At 36.0% G+C, this 22500-nt stretch overlaps 1 protein-coding gene across 3 annotated transcripts in view; it reads right to left on the bottom strand.

Annotated features, from left to right (window-relative positions):
• The window catches only part of LOC135198639 (uncharacterized), a 314250-nt gene extending 294208 nt beyond the window's left edge, over positions 1 to 20042 (bottom strand). For all 3 annotated transcript variants that reach the window (XM_064226412.1, XM_064226411.1, XM_064226413.1), the window contains exon 1: positions 19626 to 20042. In XM_064226412.1, coding sequence (XP_064082482.1) covers positions 19626 to 19686 — 61 coding nt within the window. In that variant the 5' untranslated portion in view covers positions 19687 to 20042. The remainder of the gene's footprint in view (positions 1 to 19625) is intronic.
• Positions 20043 to 22500: the final 2458 nt, after the last annotated feature.

Here is a 22500-nt window from a genome sequence, read left to right as displayed (position 1 = left end):
CATTTGTCACTAACAATTGCGTCGATCGTGGCTCTTGACAACTTACCTCCGCTGTCACAAGAATAAAAAAAAAAATAAAAAAAAATAAATTATCTGTCATTATATGATTACTAACGACTTTGCAAATTCGTATCATTTGTAGAAGAAAAATTCCTTTTTTATTTTCGTCTCCGTGATTTGAATTTTTCTTAACTAATTTTTTTAATGGCTTTTTTTTTTTCAATCGTTTGTATTTATAACATAGGTTTACTTTTCTTGTATGCTGTTAGTATTGATTCTTATTTTCATTTTTGCCTCTCTCTCTCTTTCTCTTTCTCTCTCTCTCTCCTCTCTCTCCTCATCTTCGTGTACACGAAGCCGACGAACCTTGGAATGCGCATGAACGTGATAGTGAGTGCCCTGAGAGTAGTAAGCGCTCCTACCATCAGCGCCTTCGTCAGGAGGGCCCTCTCACACTGCTCCTCCTGGAATGACACACACCGTGAGTTGGAGCGCGCCGCCCAGACCCTCGTCGACAACGACACACCAATCGTGCCTGTTGATGAGTCATAATGAAAGGTATGGAAGCCTGGTACCACGGGAACCCCGCCCCGACGTTGCACAGTCTCATCAGCTTTTTCTACAAGGTGCATTCCACCGTAGGTACAAGGAGGACGAACAAGCCCTCACAAGATCTCGAGGAAAAACGTCGCCCACGCGACCCAGACAGAATATTAAGATGATTATATATTATAAACGAAGAAGACAAGCAGCTGGTGATGAAAAACATCCTTCGGCGCCCCTGCAGGATCCTTGAAGAAGAACGAGTGTGGTCTAAACCGTTACCCCATGCCCCGTCCGAGGATGCTCGCAAATACCGTCGGTACTGACCTCTATGGCGTTTTCTCCCAAGCGAATCCTCCTGTCCCACGACCGCAAGAAAGGAGCCATATCAACAACAACGCCAGGACTGCTCATAACAACGTATAAGAAGAAATGAGATTAATCCCTAATATAACATAATAGAATCAAACAACGGTCCGCCGACGTCTGCGCCTCCTAGAAGCCCTCCATAATAGGTGAGGAGAGACCAAACTTAAATATCACTCAAGAAACGTTTTCTCTTCCCACCGCCGCCGAGAGCAGCGAGCGACCGCCCCGACGATGCCAGATAATCAGGAACCCCCACAGTATGAATACGATTCCTGCTAAGACGGAATTCCTGCGTTCATCCCCAGGCACACTACTGTGGCGCTCGCAGAGAGAATCCCCGAGAGACCTTTCAAGGCGAGATCCAAGGCTTCGCCCAAGCCCGGCCCGACCAATTGAGAATGCAACTCTAGTCCGAGCCTACTATAAATACAGTTTCCGCAAACTATTCTTGCTACAACCGGTAGTAATTTCGCGTGCACAGGCGGCGTGACGTAACTCCGTCATTTAAACCATAATTTTCACAAGTAGGTCTCTAGAGACCCCCTTTTCGCCGTATCCAGGGAGGACCCGCCCTTGGAGACGAGCAAGCTTCGCCACGTAAGGAAGAAGAAGTAAAAGAAACAGAAGAATACCTGGCCACCACTTCGACCACAATAAAACCTGATCCCTAACGAATCATCACCAAATCCGGGCGAGTTATGTGGAATTTCCAACACATCCGAATTTTAAAGCTGTCACAATCGAGGGCCATACTTCGTATGCTGCAGTCAGGCCCTTGAGAAAAATATCCAGAGCCAACCTCATAGCCAGACCGAATTTACGGGAGACATTCATCATTAACTCCCAAGACCAAAAGCTGCTGAACTACTGGGAGAAGACAACCTGTGCCACCTTCCTTGATCCTGGCTTCAAAATAGCAAGGGGATGATATGCAAGTCCCCAAATACATAACCTATAGCGAAAGGAGTCCTCGAGGTTTCCCAACATCATGTAAGCCAATATGACTGCAAAAGATGGACATGAAACTTCTAAAGATGAAGCGACCTTCAAGGCCAAATTCCAGCCGGGTCAGCCTTGGATTCTTGGCGCTTTACGAGACAGAACCTTCGTACCAGAGCCTCTGAGATGCTTTAAGTGTCAGAAGGTACGGACACCACAAAAATGAATGTAAATCAGAACACATCTGTGGAGTGTCAGTGCGAAACACGAGACAGAATGTGCTTGAAAAAGTACAAGGAAAAGGGCCACACAGTTGCCCGATGCCCTAACTAGCCAGCAACATCATCTTGGTTAAGGGATGCCCATTCAGACTGCAGAGGATTTTGGAAGGCGAAGGCATCTCCTCCACCTGCAATACGCTCGGCAACCATCACCGACCAGGAAACCTCGCCAGCACCCCAGGTTCGATCCCTAGAACGAACCTACCTCCATTACCACCAAACCACCAACCTTCCTCCCCACCCTCCTCGATCCGGCATTACATCCCACCCCCTCCATCCTCTCCGTATCGCCAACTCCGCCCCTCTACCTGCCTCCCCCTCTCCCCCACCCCTAAGTTACCCCCCTAACCCCTGCATCCCGAGACGTCGATTCCTGCTCGTGCAACGGGGGGGGGGGGAAGCAGGACCCAGACAGAATACGAAGTTGAAGAAGAAATGCAAACCGAGACACCGACTGTAGCTCCTGTTTTTGTATAAAGAAGCAGGAACACAAACTGAGGAGTTGTAGCTACAAAAAACAGCGAAACTCAGACCTGCAAACAGATTACAGAACTTCAAGCGTCGGAAACGAAATACTTCCTCGTAGAGAATATCAATCAGAAGTTCCTGCTGACCTACGAGAGTTTGAGGCTTTTTAAATAGAGCCATCTTTAACAACACAGTGGAAGTCGGTCATCAGCTGTTCTTCTGAGCCGTCCACCTCTGCCTGTTGTACCTAGAGATCAGTCTCCCGATGACTCCTTGTTAGAAGATTTACCATACAGATCTCAGAACATAAAGATCGCAGCTACATGAAAAGTGCTGTTATAGCATTAACTGATTTTTTCTTTACTAAACAATCCTTTCCCCTCCGTTTTTTCGGCGCCTCACGTCTAACGACCGAATTTTCAACTGTCCACTCTAACTACCGCTTAACTGTCGCTTATTTTTTGTTTATCCTGTTTTCTAAACTGATAATATTTCGTTTTGTCTCGTCCGTTCCCTATTGCTAAAGATCGACGCTCTCTGCTTTTTTTTTCTCGTAAAGTCAAATTGGGTACTTGAACTCCATAGAGTTGCGCTTTTTTGTTCCGTTTTTCTACGCTATAAATTTTTTTTCGATTCATTACTGGCTATCTCTGCACTCGCCAGGACTCGCTACTATCGATCTTTATTCTCCTAATGGGTACCTTAGGGTTTAAAGGGTTTGTAACCTTGCCCTATTCCCTTTTCCTTTCACTTTTGAAGCCATACCATTCACCTGCCACATTCCATAGAAATCATAAATAAAAAGATCGCCTCATATCCTTAAATCACCAATGCACCTAAAAATAATTCAATGACCTGCGGGCTGCTACATTAGCTAAAGCCCGTGCTGGCATAAAGCAGCTTAATACTCCAACAACAGCACAATCTTGCTACATTGCCTCTTCAACCGACTCGTCAGAAGATGACCTACGAGAAGGTCGAAAACGTCACGTAATACCAGCTATACCCGCACCATAGCAGCCCTTAAACCATATGACGACCCCAGCCCGAACTGAAATACGCCTACGGAATAAATACGGCAGCTGACGACGACCCTGCTTGCCTGACCTGATTATCTTGTTCTAATAAATATTCCTTCAGCATTTTATAATTTTATTTTTGAAAATTCCCAATATGAATATTGGCCAGTTACTCAGAAACATCGCTGAGCCTGAGAAGCGAATTGTAAGGAAAATAGAAAAAACAATATATAAATTCAACTCGCTTAATTCTTCCATCCTTTTTAACAGCATTTGCCTAAAAGAGTGTCTTCTACCAAAATATTATTATTATTATTATTATTATTACAAAGAAGACGAGCAGTATTCATATGGAACAAGCCCACCAAAGGGACCATTGACTTGAAATTAAAGCTCCCACATAATATACGTGTATTCGTTTGAACAATTATAAAAAGAAATTAAAAGATTAATCAATAAATAGGTACAAAGGCAGAAAAAATAACAAATAAACTAATAAATTGATCAGAATGTAAGTCAGTTATTAACAAAATAAAAGGGGAATTGTTTTTAGCTTAGTAATGAACTTACACGGAAATGGCTGCAGTCAAAGAACACTAAGAGGAAGACGGATTTCTGCGTCCGGAAAAAAAAAAAAATAAAAAAAACAAGCGCGGGATACTGTTATCGATATTAAGAAACACGTGATTCTTCGTAGACTTAAAAAAACACGAATCTTAGTCGACATTTAAAAACACATGTTTCTGCTTCGACGCTAAAAGGCTCATGATTCTGCGTCGAATAAATAAATAAATAAAAAGCACCAAACTGTGTCGACATTAAGAAACACACAACTCTGCGTCGACTTGAAAAACCACGAATCTGAGTTGACATTCACATACACATGTTTCTGCGTACACACTTCTGAAAGTCACATGATTCTGCGTCGACATAAAAAAGCACGATTCTTTGTCGACATTAAAAAAAAGCACATGTTTCTGCGACGACTTGGAAAGCACACACGAATCTACGTTGACGCTTAAAAAACCACTAAAATGCATCGATATAAAAACACACACGAAACAGTGTCGACACTAAAAATCATACGATTCTGTGTCGACATTACCAATCTTAGATATGCAAATCTTCGGTGCGTTGCTCACCAGTTTAAGCAACAACGAGAAAATCATAATTAGGCAAACAGGGAAGAACCTATATAAAATTAAAGCAGTTGTGTCTGCAATTAGTTTTAATAATAATAATAATATGTCGGAAGTAAGCCCTATTTTAAACATGTTCTATTAAAAGTATAATAGTAATAATAATAATAATAATAATAATAATAATAATAATAATAATGCAGCCACTGGTCATGCGATATTTACAGGATGATATCTTCCAATAGAACATCTTTTGAACGCGCGCACGAAAGAGGAAAAAGGAAAAACAAATAAATAAAGAAAACTGCACGTTCCTAAGAGTATTACTTCAATAATCAATAGCAGATAATGAATACCAGCACAGCGGACGCGTTCATTCGTCTTGTAGATCGAACGGAAATTGGCGATGCTGTGAACGTCCAGAAAAAACTAAAAAAAAAAAAAAGAAGCCTACCTAGGATCTACCGGTCACTTTTTTTTTTCAAGATATATATTTAATTTTAGTAACCTCATGATTTTACCGCATTTTTTGGAAACGTTCTCGTCACTATTAAACCAAGATCACAAAAAAAAAAAAAAAAATCAAGAAAGATTGAATTATAGAACTTAGGCCAAAGGCCAAGCGCTGGGAGGACCTATGACGATGAGGTCATTCACGGTCATTGAGCGCTGGAGGGAAATTTCAGAGTAGAAAAAGGGTTGCAATATGAAACAATAATCAGGAGAGGGTTAAGGAAAGTCAGATTGAAGAAAGAGAATATGAACGGAGGTACAGTAAAAGGAATTGAGAGGGGCTGTAGAAACTAGGGGCCATTAACCATCACAGCCTTTTATCACCTGACAAAAAAGGAATATGAATATATGTATACATGAATAACTAAACAGATGAGACAAAGCGTGATCCGACCTCCAGCTTACTCGGGACCTGTGCAAGATTCTCCCCTCATGCATAAGCTGAAAACATTATATTCCTAAATTAACATGAATGAAAAAGTGCTAAAACTTACGGTCAAATAGAGCGTTGTTTCACCAACGAAAATTAAAATAAATACGCTACATTTTATTAGAAATAGTTTTCTTCTGTATTGTTTAACATGCACATTATTTATTTTTTACATTTTCAATCTAATAAACAAACCATAAATATCCTATCCTAAAATTCCTTTATCTTTAACTCAACGCGAAACACCTTTTTCAGACCATTTTAGGCTCTGCCATAGACCTTTCCTAAACACCCCCTGCCCCCCACAACAACAAAAATAACAAAATATTTTCTAGGCTTACTCCCCGAGTAAGCGAAAATTATACAGTTATAAAAATTATACTCTCATATATTACGAACGGCAATTCCCATTACGCAGGAATTAGATAAACAAAGAGAAGCACTAATTCCTGTATCGTTTTAAAAGTCGACCAACGTGTGTTGAAAGATGGAGATATCTTTATTTTTTATATAGTCTTTCACTGAGTATATTACTCTATTATTATTATTATTATTATTATTATTATCATTATTATTATTATTACCATTATTATTATTATTATTATTCAGAAGATGAACCCTATTCATATGGAACAAGCCCACCAGAGGGACCGCTGACTTGAAATTCAAGCTTCCAAGAATATTATGGTGTTCATTAGAAAGAAGTATGAGGAGGTAAAGGGGAAATGCAGAAAGAAGAGATCTTTCACTTACGAAAAAATAAAAAAATAAATATACAGGTTAATAAATAGATAAAAATGTATTAAAATGCAATAAGAATAATATTAGGGTAGGAAACTTACAAATGTTCTGTGTGCTGGACTAATTGCACCGATACCTAACTCCGCCCACTCAACAGCTGACGACCCGATCTCAATGGCTTGCCAATATCCGGGTAAAGATCCGGATGAAGATCCGGATAAAGATTAGGGTGATGATCCAGATAAAGATCCGGGTAAAATTCCAGATGAAGATCCGAATAAAGATCCGGGTGATGATCCAGATAAAGATCTGGGTAAAGATCTGGGTAATGATTCAGATAAAGATATGCGTAAAGTCCAGGTAAAGATCTGGATAAAGATCCAGATAAAGATCCGGGTAAAGATCCTGGTAAAGATCCACATAAAGATCTGGGTAAAGATCTGGGTAATGATCCAGGTAAAGATCCGGACAAGGATCCAGGTAATGATACAGATAAAGATCCAGGTAAAGATCCGAGTAAAGATACAAATAAAGATCCAGGTAAAGATCCAGATCATGTCCAGATAAAGATCCAGGTAATGATCCAAATAAAGATCCGGGTAGAGATCCGGATAAAGTTCCAGGTAAAGATCTGGGTAAAGATCCAGATAGAGATCCAGGTAAAAACTTGGGTAAAGATCTGGGTAAAATCCAAGTAAAGATCCGGATAAAGATCCGGGTGATGATCCGGACAAAGATCCAGGTAAAGATCCAGGTAGAGATCCATATAAAGATCCGGGCAATGATCCAGATAAAAACCCAGATAAAGATCTCGGTAAAGATCCGGATAAAGATCCAAGTAAAGATCCAAGTAAAGATCCGGATCAAGTCGAGATAAAGATCCAGGTAAAGATCCGGATAAAGATCCCTATATAAACCGATAACCGACATACTTTACCGAAAGACACAAAGCCAATGGACGACAAAGAGCCGTACACCGCTTCCCCCCGCCCCTTCCCCTCTACCCCCCCCCCCCCCACCCACCCCCCCTCACCACTTTCCCCCCTTTGAAAAAAAATAAAGAACTCTCACGTCGAGCGAAGTGTCAAAATCAGCTGTTGGGAATTCGCGATTTCCCGCGAGTTAGCGCGCATGCGCGCGAAATTGGTGTCAGACCTGGCTTAAAAACAAAACAGAATTCTCTTGTTTTTCTCATTTCTTCTTTTTCTTCATCTTCTTCTTCTTCCTGTAACTGAACTTTTCTTTTATTTTTCTCTCCTCGCCTTCTTCTTCTTCATCTCCTACTTTTTCCTACTACCGAACTTTCTTTTTTTTTTCCTTTTTTTTTCCTTAGTCTTCTTCTTCTGGTCAGTGCTACATAAAATATTTTCTTTTTTTTCCTCTATTCTTATTGTTGTCGTCGTCCTCTTCCTCCTTCTTTTCCCTCTTCTTCGCCTCCTTTTTCTACTTCTTCTTCTTCTTCTTCTTCTTCTATCCTTATTGTCCTCCTCCTCCTCCTCCTCCTCCTCTCCTTCCTCTCTCTCTTCTTCTTCTTCTTCCTCTTCTCCTTTTTCACTTCTTATTTCTCTTCCTCTTTTCCTCTATGGGATCTTCTTTACATGCAAGATGTGTGACACATGGAATAAACTGCCATCAGAAGTTGTAAACAGCAACAGTGTGGAAAAATGTAAAAGAAAGCTAGACAAAATCATTATGACAATTATGAATGAACAGTAGGACCTGCTCCATAAGATAAGTAAGCACACGATGTCTCCTCGGATGGACTAACAAGTCTTTGAGACATCCTAATCCTTGTAAGTCCTTGTTTTGTTTGTATGGTGCTTTTACGTTGCATGGAGCCAGTGGTTATTCAGCAACGGGACCAACGGCTTTACGTGACTTCTGAGGCACGTCGAGAGTGAACTCTTAACACCAGAAATACACATCTCTCACTCCTCAATGGAATGGCCGAGAATCGAACCTGCGACCACCGAGGTGGGACGCTAATACCATACCAACCACGCCACCGAGGCGCTTGTGTGTGCTTGTAACTCCTTCTTCTTCTTCTTCTTCTTCTTCTTCTTCTTCTTCTTCTTCTTCAATAAGTGACCTAAAACAAAGGGGGGGGAATTTTCTATTTTTTCTCAATTCTTATTCCACCTCCATCTTCTTCAAATTTTTTTTTCTTCTTCCAATAAGTGACCTAAAAAAAAGGGGGGGGATTTTCTTTTTTTCTCAATTCTTATTCCACCTCCTCCTCCTCCTCCTCCTCCTCCTCCTCCTCCTCCTCCTCCTTCTTCTTCTTCATTATTCATGACCTAAAAAAAAGGGGGGATTTTCTTTTTTTCCTCTATTCCTATTCCTCCTGTAAGTGAACCTGATTGATGATCTCTGCAGCGACGCAGTTTGTGACAGATTAGAGACGATTTTTCCTCTCCACTGGTCAGACCTGAGGAATGCCGAGCATTTTTTTTTATTTTAAGCGGAGGCCGACGGAACGGGCATATAATACAGTTACTCTATACCTATTTATCCTAGCTCGATTGAAAAGTGTGTGTGTGTGTGTGTGTGTGTGTGAGAGAGAGAGAGAGAGAGAGAGAGAGAGAGAGAGAGAGAGAGAGAGAGAAAAGGTGGGGGCTGAAGGGATTACAGAAAATAAATAAATTATAATACAAATATAATATATATAATAATATATATTATAAATATATATTATAAACTAGAGAAATGGAAAGGACAGTTCGGATCAGTAAGTAACCTCTAATTATATTGATATTGCACATTTTTGAGAGAGCATATATGTGTGAATATTTATACATACATATATGCATGTATATATACATACATATATATATATGTATATATATATACATATATGATATATATATATATGTATATATATATATAGATATATATATATGTATATATATCATATATATAGTATATATATATACTTATATGTATATGTATATATATATATATATATATCATATATATATATATATATATATGTGTGTGTGTGTGTGTTGTGTGTGTGTGTGTGTATACAACACACAAATAACCACGCAAATCAACAACAACAAGAGAAAACAACAAAAAGTCACAAATCAAATCGAAGTATTTAAGGAATCCAACAACAAAAAATAACAAGAACAAAAAAATACTGGAAAGTATTTTTGTCGCAGCGAAAATTAATTTCCGCCAAAACCACTTAATGGAGGAGGAACATTCCGCCATTGACAAATGGCTCGACGCGGATACTAGTATATGGAACTTTTGCATGAATTTATTCTGCGGTAGTCGGTGGTGCTGCGTTGCTGGTTTCCAGAATGTATATATACTCTGAGCGGTGCTTGGGAATTCTAGGTGGGGGGTGTGGGGGCGGATGGGGTGGCGGCAGGTCGTTAATACTTCATGTATAGGTGCTTTTATGAGTGGTGGGTAAGGTAAATACTTGTCTGTGGGAATGTGTGTATGTATATATGTATATGTTATATATATATATATATATATATATATACATATATGTAGTATATCTATATGTGTGTGGTGTGTTTGTAAAATATATAGATATGTATTATATAATATATATATATATATATATATATATATATATATATATATATATATATATATATATATATATATATATGTGTGTGTGTGTGTGTAAATATATATATCTATATATTATATAGATACATACATACATACATATATACATAAATATATAATATATATACATACATACATATATATATATACATATATATATATATATATATATATATATATATATATATATATATATATATATATATATATATATATTTCCATATCAGGGGAGGAAAAGACATATCCCAGAAATCTTCTAGTTTTTTTGTTCAAAATACATGACGCAGCGGTTCAGGACTGGCGTCTCATTCTCGAGCTAAAAAGTAACCAGGAAAAAATTAATACCAGTGTTTACTGATTTTTTAAAAAGTATTATAAAATGACTGGTAAAAATGTTCTGTTAAATAAATCTACATTAGGTTAAAAGAAAAGATACAAACCATCAGAGAGGAAAAAAGAGAACGGAATGACTATACGGTAATACAACCAGACCTGCAGAATTCACGATAGGTATAATAAGTCCCCGGAGAATTGAATTGAATATAGGATTTAAGCCAAAGGCCAAGCACTGGGACCTATGAGGTCATTCAGTGCAGAAGTGGAAATTGACAGTGTAAGGTTTGAAAGGTGTAACAGGAAGAAAACCTCAAAGCAGTTGCACTATAAATCACTTGTTAAAGAAGGGTGGAAAGTAAGATGGTAGAGAGAGAATATGAAAAGAGGTACAGTAACAGAAACGAAAGGGGTTGCAGCTAGGGGCCGAAGACGCTGCGAAGAACTTTAATTAATGCCTACAGAGCACTTCACGAGGTGCACTGACGGCACAATATAACACCCTTCGTGTTGGTGCCTGAAAAGAAGACAGGGCCTTTAAATGGGAAAAGTACCTTTTTTTATACAATGGCTCTGAAACTGTCGACACTTACTGGTTAGGCGCCCTGCCCGAATTTTAAAGACACCCTAAAGTCCCTTGATGACCTCAGGTGTCGTATATAAATTCGATTGCCCTCGATGTAGTCTGGGGACTTACGTGGGATCGACGACACAGAGATTGTTAAAGGTATGAATGGATGAGTCGTAGGGGCGTCAGTTATCGAACTGGTGTCAAGTTAAATAATATCCGAGACAACGCAACAAATAAATAAATTAATAAATCCAAATGTCATATCCAGTACGAAACTTTTAAAATTCCTGGTGGGGGAGGGGGGCGGCGAACCACCAAATCACTTATAAAAGGGACAGTTCTCTTAAACGATCAATCTCCTTCTTAGGTACCTGGTACCTTCCAGTAGCAGGGTAGCGCCATCAGTGAACCTCGTGCGGTTCACTGTAGGCATTACTTAAGTTCTTTGCAGCGTGCCTTCCTTAGGGCCCTAGCTGCGACCCGTTTTCGTTTCTTTTACTTTACCTCTTTTCGTATTCTCTTTCTTTCTTCTTACTTCCCTCAACCCTCTCCTGACGATTGATTCGTAGTGCAACTGCTTTGAAGTTTTCCAATACTGTTAAACCTTTCAAACCTTTTACTGTCAATTTCCGTTGCAGCGCTTAATGACCTCATATGTATACGTATATATATACACATATGCATGAATAATTATCACATCAGCGTGATTCATATGAATTATTCGAGCTACAAATGTCCTTTAATATCTCATTCGCTCTACCTCGGAATTGATATAGTTCCATATAGTTCCCCCCGAAGGGGAATTTTTCAGTTGATAATAATTTCGTCCTCTCGTGGGTTCGAACCACCGTCCAGCGGACAGAGACGAAATCGAGACGTCAGTGACGCTATCGATTCGGCTACATATATGAAAATATATAGATTCCGAGGTAGAGCGAATTAGATATTAAAGGACATTTGTAGCTCGAATAACAAATAGATACATATGTATACACACCCATAATTAAAGGAAACAGGTCCATAAAACGAAAAAAACTACCAGCATCTTTCCGCGGCGCCATTTATAATCAAAAGTCAAAGCGAATATCACTCGAGAAGGAGAGAGAGAGAGAGAGAGAGAGAGAGAAAGTGGCTCTTGGACTATTCCGTTATCATCACCTTGACGACGGACTAGGCAACATGTTGTGTCCGATATTGGCGGGCGAAATGGAAATCTGGTAGCGCTAAGCGTTCGCGCCGACACGGTCATAGGTAGTAGTACGTAAATCGTCTTATTCCGAGTAGAAGGACTGCACTTGTATTCACTGCGTTGTTATATATAATAATATATATCTATATATATATATATTATAATTATATATATGTTATATATATTATATATATTTATTTTATCTATTTATTTATTTATATATATATATTTCAATATAATATATAATATATATACATATATATAATATATATATATATATATTTATAAATATATATATATAATATGATATTATTATATCTATATATATTATAGCATTAAGCTTCAAATGTCCTTTAACATCTAATTCACTCTACCTCTCGTGTAGCTGTGTGGTTAAAGGCGCTTCACTGTACGTCCTGATTTCTTGGTTCCTAGGTTCGCGCCGGGAGCCGACGAAATTACTATCTACTAAAAAATTCCCCTTCGGTTAACTTATATGAAAATATATTAATTCCGAGGTAGAGCGGATTAGATATTAAAGGATAATTTGTAGCTTAATGCGTATACATGAGTCACGGTGATGTGATCAGACTTTTATATATATATATATATATATATATATATATATATATATATATATATGATATATATATATATAATAAAATCTATATATAATATATAGATTAATTATGTATAATTATGCTTTTTTAAATCAAGGAGACCCATCTCATGGCCACCAGGAATCGTCGGTGGCCGTAGGTTAACGCGTCGCCAAATTGCGAATTTAGATTACTCGGTAAATTGGGTTTAGTGGACAGGATACAATAGATCGACAGAATAGAAAAATAGATTAGAATGTTAGGCCAAAGGCACACACGCACACACATATAAATATGTATCGCCCCCCAAAAATGACAAGCGTTGAAAACAAATTAACCCTAAGAATTAAAAAGAAAAAAAATCCTGCCCCAAAACAAATCATCCGAGAGAGACGTAAACAAAAACAAAAACAAAAACAAAAACAAAAACCTAATCTTTCGGTCGCCAATGACCGACTTTGCAAAACCAGATAATATCAGCGTCTGATTGATGTCTTATTATATCGTAGCAATCGCACGCACCGGCCCTGCATAATATTGCATGCAGTTGACCGCCAACACCAGGAGGAGGAGGAGGAGGAGGAGGAGGAGGAGGAGGCGGAGGAGGAGGAGGTCTGGGCAATTATTCCGAAACAGACGACGGCAAATGATGCGAAATGATATATCCATTTTAGGGAGATCAATTTCCCTGGCACGCCCCGCTGGATTTTCTTAAACTGTTGATCCGAGGGAAACTAAAATAATGGAGCCGTGTTATGTGCGAGAAATACGGGTGGGATGAAATCGACATTTTCGGTTGTAATTCAAAATGAACGACGGTTGGTTCATATGTTAGGAAATACGGGTGGCATTCAATCCGCATTTTGGACAGTGATTCACAAACAATGAAGTTGAGTTAAATGTACGAAATAAGGGTGGAATTCAATCCGTATTTTAAACAGTAATTCAAAAGCAATGAAATTGAGTTAAATGAAGGAAATGCGGGTGGAATTCAATCCGTATTTTGAACAGTAATTTAAAAGGATTCAATCCGTATTTTGAACAATAATTCAAAAGGAATGAAGTTGACATAAATGCAGCAAATAAGGGTAGAATTCAATCCGTATTTTGAACTGTAATTCAAAAACAATAAATCTGAGTCATGTATTGAAAATACGGGTAAAATGAAGTCCGTATTTCGAACTACAGTTCAAAAGCAATGAAGTTGAAGGACAATACGGGGGGCAGGGGGGAATTAAATCAGCATTTTGAATTGTAATTAACAAATATTAAAGTTGAGGTTTGTATTGAAAATACGGGTGATGTACAATCGGTATTTTGAATTGTAACTAAAAAATAATAAAGTTTCTTTATAAGCAGATAATACTGGTGATGTACAATTAGAATTTTGAATTGTCATTTTTAAAAAATGAAGTGGGGTTTTGTGTAGAAATACAAGCGAAAATTAATTCCGTATTTTAAATTGCAATTCAAAAACAATGGAGTGCATTTATATGCAAAAAAAATACGGGTGAAATGAGAACCATATTTTGCATTGTAATTAGAACAATGAAGGAGAGTTGTATGCGGGAAATACGGGTGAAATGAAAACGGTATATTAAACTGTAATTTAAAAAAATTAAGTTGCGTTATATGCAGAAAATGCGGGTAATATGAGAACCATTTTCGGAATTATAAATAAAACGACGAAGGTGAGTTATATGCAAGAAATGCGGGTGATATTAAATCCATATTTTGAACAATAATTAAAAAACCATATAATTGAGTTTTGTGCAGAAAATACGGGTGGAATTAGTCAGCATTTTGAATTTTAATTAAAAAAACCAATAAAGCTAAGTTATATGCAGAAAATACGGGGGAAATGATATCCATATTTTGAACAATAATTTTCAAAAAATGAAGCTGAGTTTTGTGCCGAAAATACGGGTGGAAATAAATCAGCATTTTGAATTTAAATTACAAAACAATAAATTGAGTTAGGTATTCAAACCACGGGTGATATAAAATCAGAATTTTGAAATATAATTAAAAAAACAATGAAGGTAAATTATATGTAGGAAATACGGGTGAAATGAAATCATTATTTTGAATTGCGATTAAAAAAAAGGTCAATATAAGTTTTGTATTGGAAATATGGGTGAACGGAAATTAGTGGTTTGAAGCTATTGATTAAGTACGTACACTGGGCTACTGGGCGATGAAGCTATTTATTAAGTGCGTGTTAAGAGCTATTGAGTTAAAAAGCTATTTATTAAGTACGTATTCAGAGCTATTGAGCGATAAAGCTATTTACGAAGTACGAGTTCAGAGTTATTGAGTTAAAAAGCTATTTATTAAGTACGTATCCAGAGCTATTGAACGATAAAGCTATTTATTAAGTACACGTTCAGCGGCGTTGAGCGATAAAGCTATTTATTAAGTACGTGTTCAGAGCTATTAGGCGATAAAGCTAATTATTAAGTATATATAAAGTGTATTTTAAGCAACCACCACGACTAGAAAGGACTGTAATGAAGTGAATGTGGAATTTAGGTCAAAGGCCAAAAACTGGGACCTATGAGGTCATTGAGGCAACAAAAGGAATTTGAAGGGAAAACTTATTTTTAATAATGTTAGGAGAGGGTGGAAAGTAAGTAGGAAGGGAGCGAATATGAACGGATGTACAGTAAAAGGAACGAATGGGTTTAGAACCTAGCCTACAAACTACTATATAAAGTATACCTGCTACCTAACGCTCAATCTAGAGCAGCTATTTAAATACCACGGCAACCAGAGAGTCGGTTACTAAATGTTCTGGTATTTAATTAAAGCCTCTACGAAGCGATTTGTATTAGTGATTTTCCATACTGTAGTTGAGTTTCTGAAATTCACATAAATACTAAGCGACATTGCCGACAGTCTCTCGTATTATATATATATATATATATATATATATATATATATATATATAGTATATATATATATATATATATATAGTATATAATATACTAAATAATATATGCATACATGCAGTATATATATATCCATATATATACACACATATATAATGTATAATATATATATATATAGTATATATATATATATATATATATATATATATATATATATATATATATACATATATCTAGATATATATATATATATATGTTATCATACATATATCTAGATATATATATATATATATATATATATATATATATATATATATATATATATATATATGATATATATACATTAGTAAATATATATACGTAAATAATGTAGTATCTGTATATTATAATATATATATATAATATTATAATAATAGCATATAATAATAGTTACATATAATATATAGATAATATAATCTATATATATTAATATATATTAAATATATATACATATATAACCCATGGGAAATAAGTATAGTAATATATATATTATATTATATATATATAGATATACTAATGTAATGTAAAATGTAGTGTGTGTGTGTGTATATATATATATATAAATATAATATATTAATATATATATTATATATATATATAAATATGATGCATTTATATACACAATTTCACTAAATTTTAAACAAGCCTTGTCACAAAAGTACCTATACTCTCTCTCTCTCTCTCTCTCTCTCTGTCTCTTTTTCTTTCTCTCACTCAGAAGTAAAAATTTGTCGTTCTATTTGAAACAAAAAGTGGCAAAAAAATCCTCTCTCTCTCTCTCTCTCTCCCGTTTCAGTCGGAAAAAAAAAAACTTTCCTCCCCGACGCCACAAGAACCCAGTTAAGTCGAATAAACTTTTACTTATTTCAATATATTCTTTGCAATGCTCTCCTTGCCGCTGCTGTTGCTTTCGGCGCCTTAAAGTGGGAGTTGTTCGGCGCTCTCTCTCTCTCTCTCTCTCTCCTCTCTCTCTCTCTCTCTCTCTCTCTCTCTGTTGTTTAGCCCACGATTGGCGAGTAGTTTCTGTTTCATATTTTTTTTACGCTTGGTATTTTTGTCGGGAGATTATTAGTATTATTTTTTTTCGCTAAATGAGGAGATAGTCTATGCATGTATGTATATATATATATATATATATATAATATATATATATATATATATATATGTATAATGTATATATATATATATATTTTTATATATGTAATATATAGTATACATATATATATATATATATATATATATATATCTATATAATATATATATATATATATATATATATATATTATATATATATATGTATATATATATATATATATATATATATATATATATATATATATATATATTATATATAATATACTGGTATTTGCGCCAATCATAATAATAATAATAAAATAATAATAATAATAATAATAATACCTTTGGTACGCCATCAACGCCTCTCAGACATTATCGTAAAGGCTAATGTGAACAGCTTGCGCGGAATAAAAAAAAAATAATAAAAGAAAAAAAAAGCTCTCTCTTGTTATTGCAGGCGAATAAAAAAAGTAAAACTGCAGCAGCAGATTCTCACGTCTGTTGTTTATCTTTTATTTTTTTGTAACTATTATTTTCTGACTTTTATTGATACTGGCATTAGCCATGTTAGTATTTTCCCTGTATAGCGCTATACAGAGCTTTTTTTTCTGGTAACTTTTTTGTGGTTACATTTATTAATGCATTCGTTAGAGCTATTATTATTATTGAGGTTAATATTTTCCGTTTTTTTTTTATTTAGCTGTTGTGGTTACCAATATTTAATACCATTATTAGCTAATACTGCTATAATTAAGGTTAATATTTCCTGTTATTATTTTTGTTACTATTGTGATTACTATCATTAGTATCATTATTATTAGTAATATGATGGTATTAAGCTTTCATACTTTTATTATATAATTTACTTTGGTGGTTACTAACATTAGCACTATTATTATTACTAATATTATTGATGATAATACTATTTCCTGCTTTTATTATTTCAGTTACTGTGATTACTATCATTAATACTATTATTATTACTAATATTATTGATGGTAATACTATTTCCTGCTTTCGTTATTTTGGTCACTTTGGCGGTTACTAACATTATTACTGTTATTATTACTACTAATATTACTCATGATAATATTTTAATACTATCCCTATTTATTAGTAATATTAATATTATTAGTACTACTATTATTAAGGTTATTACTATTTCCAACCTACTATTTCGGTTACTTTTGTAGTTCCTAATGTCAGTAGTATTATCACCACTACTATTATCTTTGGTAACATTGTCATTCTTCGACTATCGAGAGTATTATCGTGAGTGTGTAATTTGACACTGATATTATTAGTAATATCATCAAAGTGATAATGAGAACAGTCAGTGACGGGATTAGTACATACTATAATAATAATTATTATTATTTTTACATCAACGATTGAAAAATCCATAACGACTACTAATATTATCAAGTATTTATTTTTACTATTATAACGGTACTGTTAATACTCGCAATGAATATAGTATTACTACTATCATTTACTAGTATCATGACGTAGTACTTTTACTATCGTAACGGTACTATTATCACCCATAGCTACTCAATGGATATATTACTATTATCATGAAGTAGTATCATAACATTAGCTACTGAATGGATATATTACTACTATCATTTTCATAATAGTTTACTATCATAAATATATTCCAAATTAACACTAATGACATCACTATTATCACTATCATTAATGAACCGTTACTTATAACTACCAATATCAGGAGATTCTAGTCCTTATTATTATCAGTATTACTATCAATATTCTCTCCGTAATGAAGACGGTTTCATATGGAATTATTTCAAAGGTCGTCTGATCTGGCGTCACATTTAGTATATGAGATTTTTATTTATATGTAAAATTGTCTATTGAGCATCAATAAATATATATTTTTATTCGAATTAATCACACAAAATTATTTTCAGATATATTTTTTTCAATGTTATATTTGACGATCGTTTCGTAAAGAAAATTAAAAATAAACTTTGAGAATAAAAGAAAAACGAAAAAAGTAGTGAACAATTATTTTTTCACAGCTTGTAATATTTGCGATTATTTTATTTCGTCTAATATTCATATAATATTTCGAGTAAGTTCTTGGGGAAATATATATATATATATATATAATAATATAATAAAATATATTATTAATATATATATATATATATATAAATTAATTTGTATAATTATATATATATATAAGTATATATGTTTATTTACACATATATGAACATATATATATAAATATATTATATATATATATATATATTATAATATATATATATATATACATATATATATGATATATATATATATATATATATATATATATATATATATGTATATATATATAGTGCACACACATTTCATAAACATAAATATCAACGATCATACGTATACGAACACTTGTTATAATCATAAATACGCATAATCAAATTATTACCACTCGATTTTAATTAAGCATTTCGGAATAATTAAATTTGCAGGCTAATTAATTTGATAAGCATACATTAGACTCCATTTCTCAGGATTTACAAAGCGAGTGAGCCTATACGCAGCGCGCAAGCACGCTAAAATGGACATTACGTAAAAAGTGATTACAAACATATCTGAGACATATTAAATATATTTGATTAAGCAAATAACGATAATATACACACACAAAAGCGAATAATGCATAATATACACTCCCAAACATACGATTTCACTAGGCCTATTCGAACTCTGATATTCAAAGAGGCCTTAAAATTAAATTAATAACGAAACAAAAAAGTGAAAAATAGTCACACATGAAAACGTGATATGGACAGACGAGAGAGACAAAAAATATAGTATATTAACTAGAATAAACTTCCAAAAAAACAATTCAAACAGTTGTACTCACAGTTCATGAAAAGAACAGCCATGATGCACGCCCCCGGCACCTGCGTTCGAAACCCCTCCATGGCGATGCACGGACACACATGCACGAACAGATTAAAAAAAAAAAAGTACAGAGAACCGGAATTAGCACGACATTGGAAGACGAGTTGGATTCCGGGGGAGGGGGGGAGGTGCCGCTTTCAAGTCATAATAGCTTCTATTGGCTATCGAGTCTAGTTTGTCGAACCGGACGACGAGCGACAGAGAGAAAGAGAAGTGCGAGAGAGGAAGAGGTAGAGATAGAGAGAGAAAGAGTGAGAGAGAGACACACACACTCGGACACACACGTGTGCTAGACTGGCGGCGGGAAGGCGACGTATAACCTCTTGCAATGCTCGTAGCACACTGAGAGAGGCACTCCCGAGTCCCGCCGACCTGGCTGGTTGGTTGGTACCGTGACTACCACCGTCCTGCCAGGCTCTCCAGCATATACTCTCTCTCTCTCTCTCTCTCTCTCTCTCTCTCTCTCTCTCTCTCTCTGTGCTTGCATACTCCCGCGAAAACTTGTTCCCCCTTCTCTCTCGCTTCTGATTTTTATCTTTTTAGGCTTCCATACAATCTCCTTCTCTCGTTTTCCCTCTCTCGTTTCCAAAGTTCGTAATCGGCAGCCCCGTTTGCTCTCTCTCGCTCTCTCTTTCTCTCTCTCGCGACTGTCGTTTATGTGCATATATGCTCGTCGTAAAGCGGCGACCGGGGGCACTCGACGTCTGTTTTGTATTTGTAAATGAATATTCATATTTTGGTAATAAGTTAGAAAGACGGCCCCCTCCCCTCACCCCCTTCAACCGCCAACAATAGGTCTAGTGTGAGGGCACTCCACCGAAACCTTGCCCCCCACCACCTCTCTCTCTCTCTCTCTCTCTCTCTCTCTCTCTCTCTCTCTCTCTCTCTCTCTCTCTCTCCTATTTACATGTATGTGCAATCTAAATCTACATCCGGGTACTTAACGACTGTTTTGTTTGCATAAATGCATATTCATATGCACTTTAAAGTTAGGGAGGTACTAGCTGAACGTTCATTGGCTGGTCGAGTTACCCGGTTCAACACCGAGTCTAGCTTTTATATATCCCTTCCACAGCATAAACGCCATCGATTGATTGGTGTAATACCAACAACTGGCGTCGGCCGTTTGCTCCGGAACGCTATTGAATTGTGCTGCCGCCGGTTTAATATACATTTCAGAGCGGAAAAGTGTGAATTGGAATGAAAACCTGCAGCTCTATGTATACGTTGGCGACCGAGCCATTTAAATTTAGATTGGCGGGAACGTTGATAGGTCTAGGGGTTGTCATTGAAATTACCCAATTTTTAAAATTTTGTTTTCATTGTTGTTATTGGTACGTTGTCATTTTATATTATTACTATACTAGTAACGCTATCTCCAATGACTATTTTAATTACTGACAGCAGGATGAAGGATGAACGAGGTGCAGGAAACTTCCAAAAAATTTGCTCAGCTCTGCAACACCTGGTTGAAGTCACGTGACCCAGCCTGGTTGTTCCGCCATGTTGAAGAACAGCAACAGGATCCTGAACGCCATCTCCAAACGTCTTTATATTGCAAAGTGACCAGCGTTACGAACGGTTTCCGAGTCGGCAAACGAGCGGGACATTCTGAAGAATCGGTATTCACGAAAACGAGCTTTATAAATCACTCGTGAATTTGTCCAAAATCGAATCAAATAAGGACTGAATCAAGACTCAAGATTCATCCGTCCCCATAGAAAGGATTGAAGGACTCTGGGCGTCCATAGACCTCCTGTAACATTATTTCGCCGCAAGTTCCTGATCCTAGCGACGTTAAAGGTAAGCAAACTGAACCAGTTTGACAGTTTTAATCCCCCTAACAGCCGGATAATTTAAATCCTACATAGGCGGACGTAGATATGTAGCTAGGCCTAGGCCTACGTAGCATACATGGCCTATTGCAGTAGCGATCGGGTGCGTTAATTTCATAAGATTTGTGGTTCATTATCTTTCATTTGACCTTATTTCACTCCCGTAATGGAGAACGATTAAGAATTACATCCAAATTTCCATCACCATTAGATATGCGAACGTAGATGTGTAGCTAGGTCTAGGCCTACGTAGCGTACATGACCTATTGCAGTAGCGAACGGCTGAGTTAATTTCACAAGAATTGCGGTTTATTATCATTCGTTTGACTTCATTTCACTGCCGTAACATAGATCGGTTAAGAATTACATCCAAATTTCCATCATTATTTAGATAAGTTAGAAAAACCCATTATTTCCGACGTAAGCTTAATTACCCAAGATCATGTTCACATTCAACATGGCGGATAAGGGGATGATGTCATCATGCGACACGTAAAGACGATTATGATTATTAATTACTTATCATGTTTATATGAGAAGCCGAAAGGCGCATCTCTGCTAGCTTTCGGCGCTTCGTTACCGCCTTGCCGCCCACCAGAAACAGTACATGGGCGGCAGAGAGAGTGATTACATAGAGTACCAAGTGGAGTAATCACTGGTGTTGCCATACAAAGGGTAAAATACAAAAGAGTAGGGAACAGTGTTCGTACAATTTTTGCTCTATTTTCGTTTATTTGTTTATTTATTTATTTGTGTATTTATTTATTTAGTTATATTTGTGCAATTGTAAATCAGGTTAAGAATCGTCAGTCTAATTCGGTTACAAAGCTGCAGGTTTAAAAGTGAGAGAGAGAGAGAGAGAGAGAGAGAGAGAGAGAGAGTATCACGTAAAGATGGGCTGGGAACAATGTTATTGAGAGAGAGAGAAGAGAGAGAGAGAGAGAGAGAGAGAGAATCACGTAAGCTGGCAACAATGTTTTTGAGAGAGAGAGAGAGAGA

This window comes from Macrobrachium nipponense, chromosome 22, assembly GCF_015104395.2.
Source record: "Macrobrachium nipponense isolate FS-2020 chromosome 22, ASM1510439v2, whole genome shotgun sequence".
Taxonomy (NCBI): domain Eukaryota; kingdom Metazoa; phylum Arthropoda; class Malacostraca; order Decapoda; family Palaemonidae; genus Macrobrachium; species Macrobrachium nipponense.
This window is presented reverse-complemented; position numbering and strand designations above follow the sequence as displayed.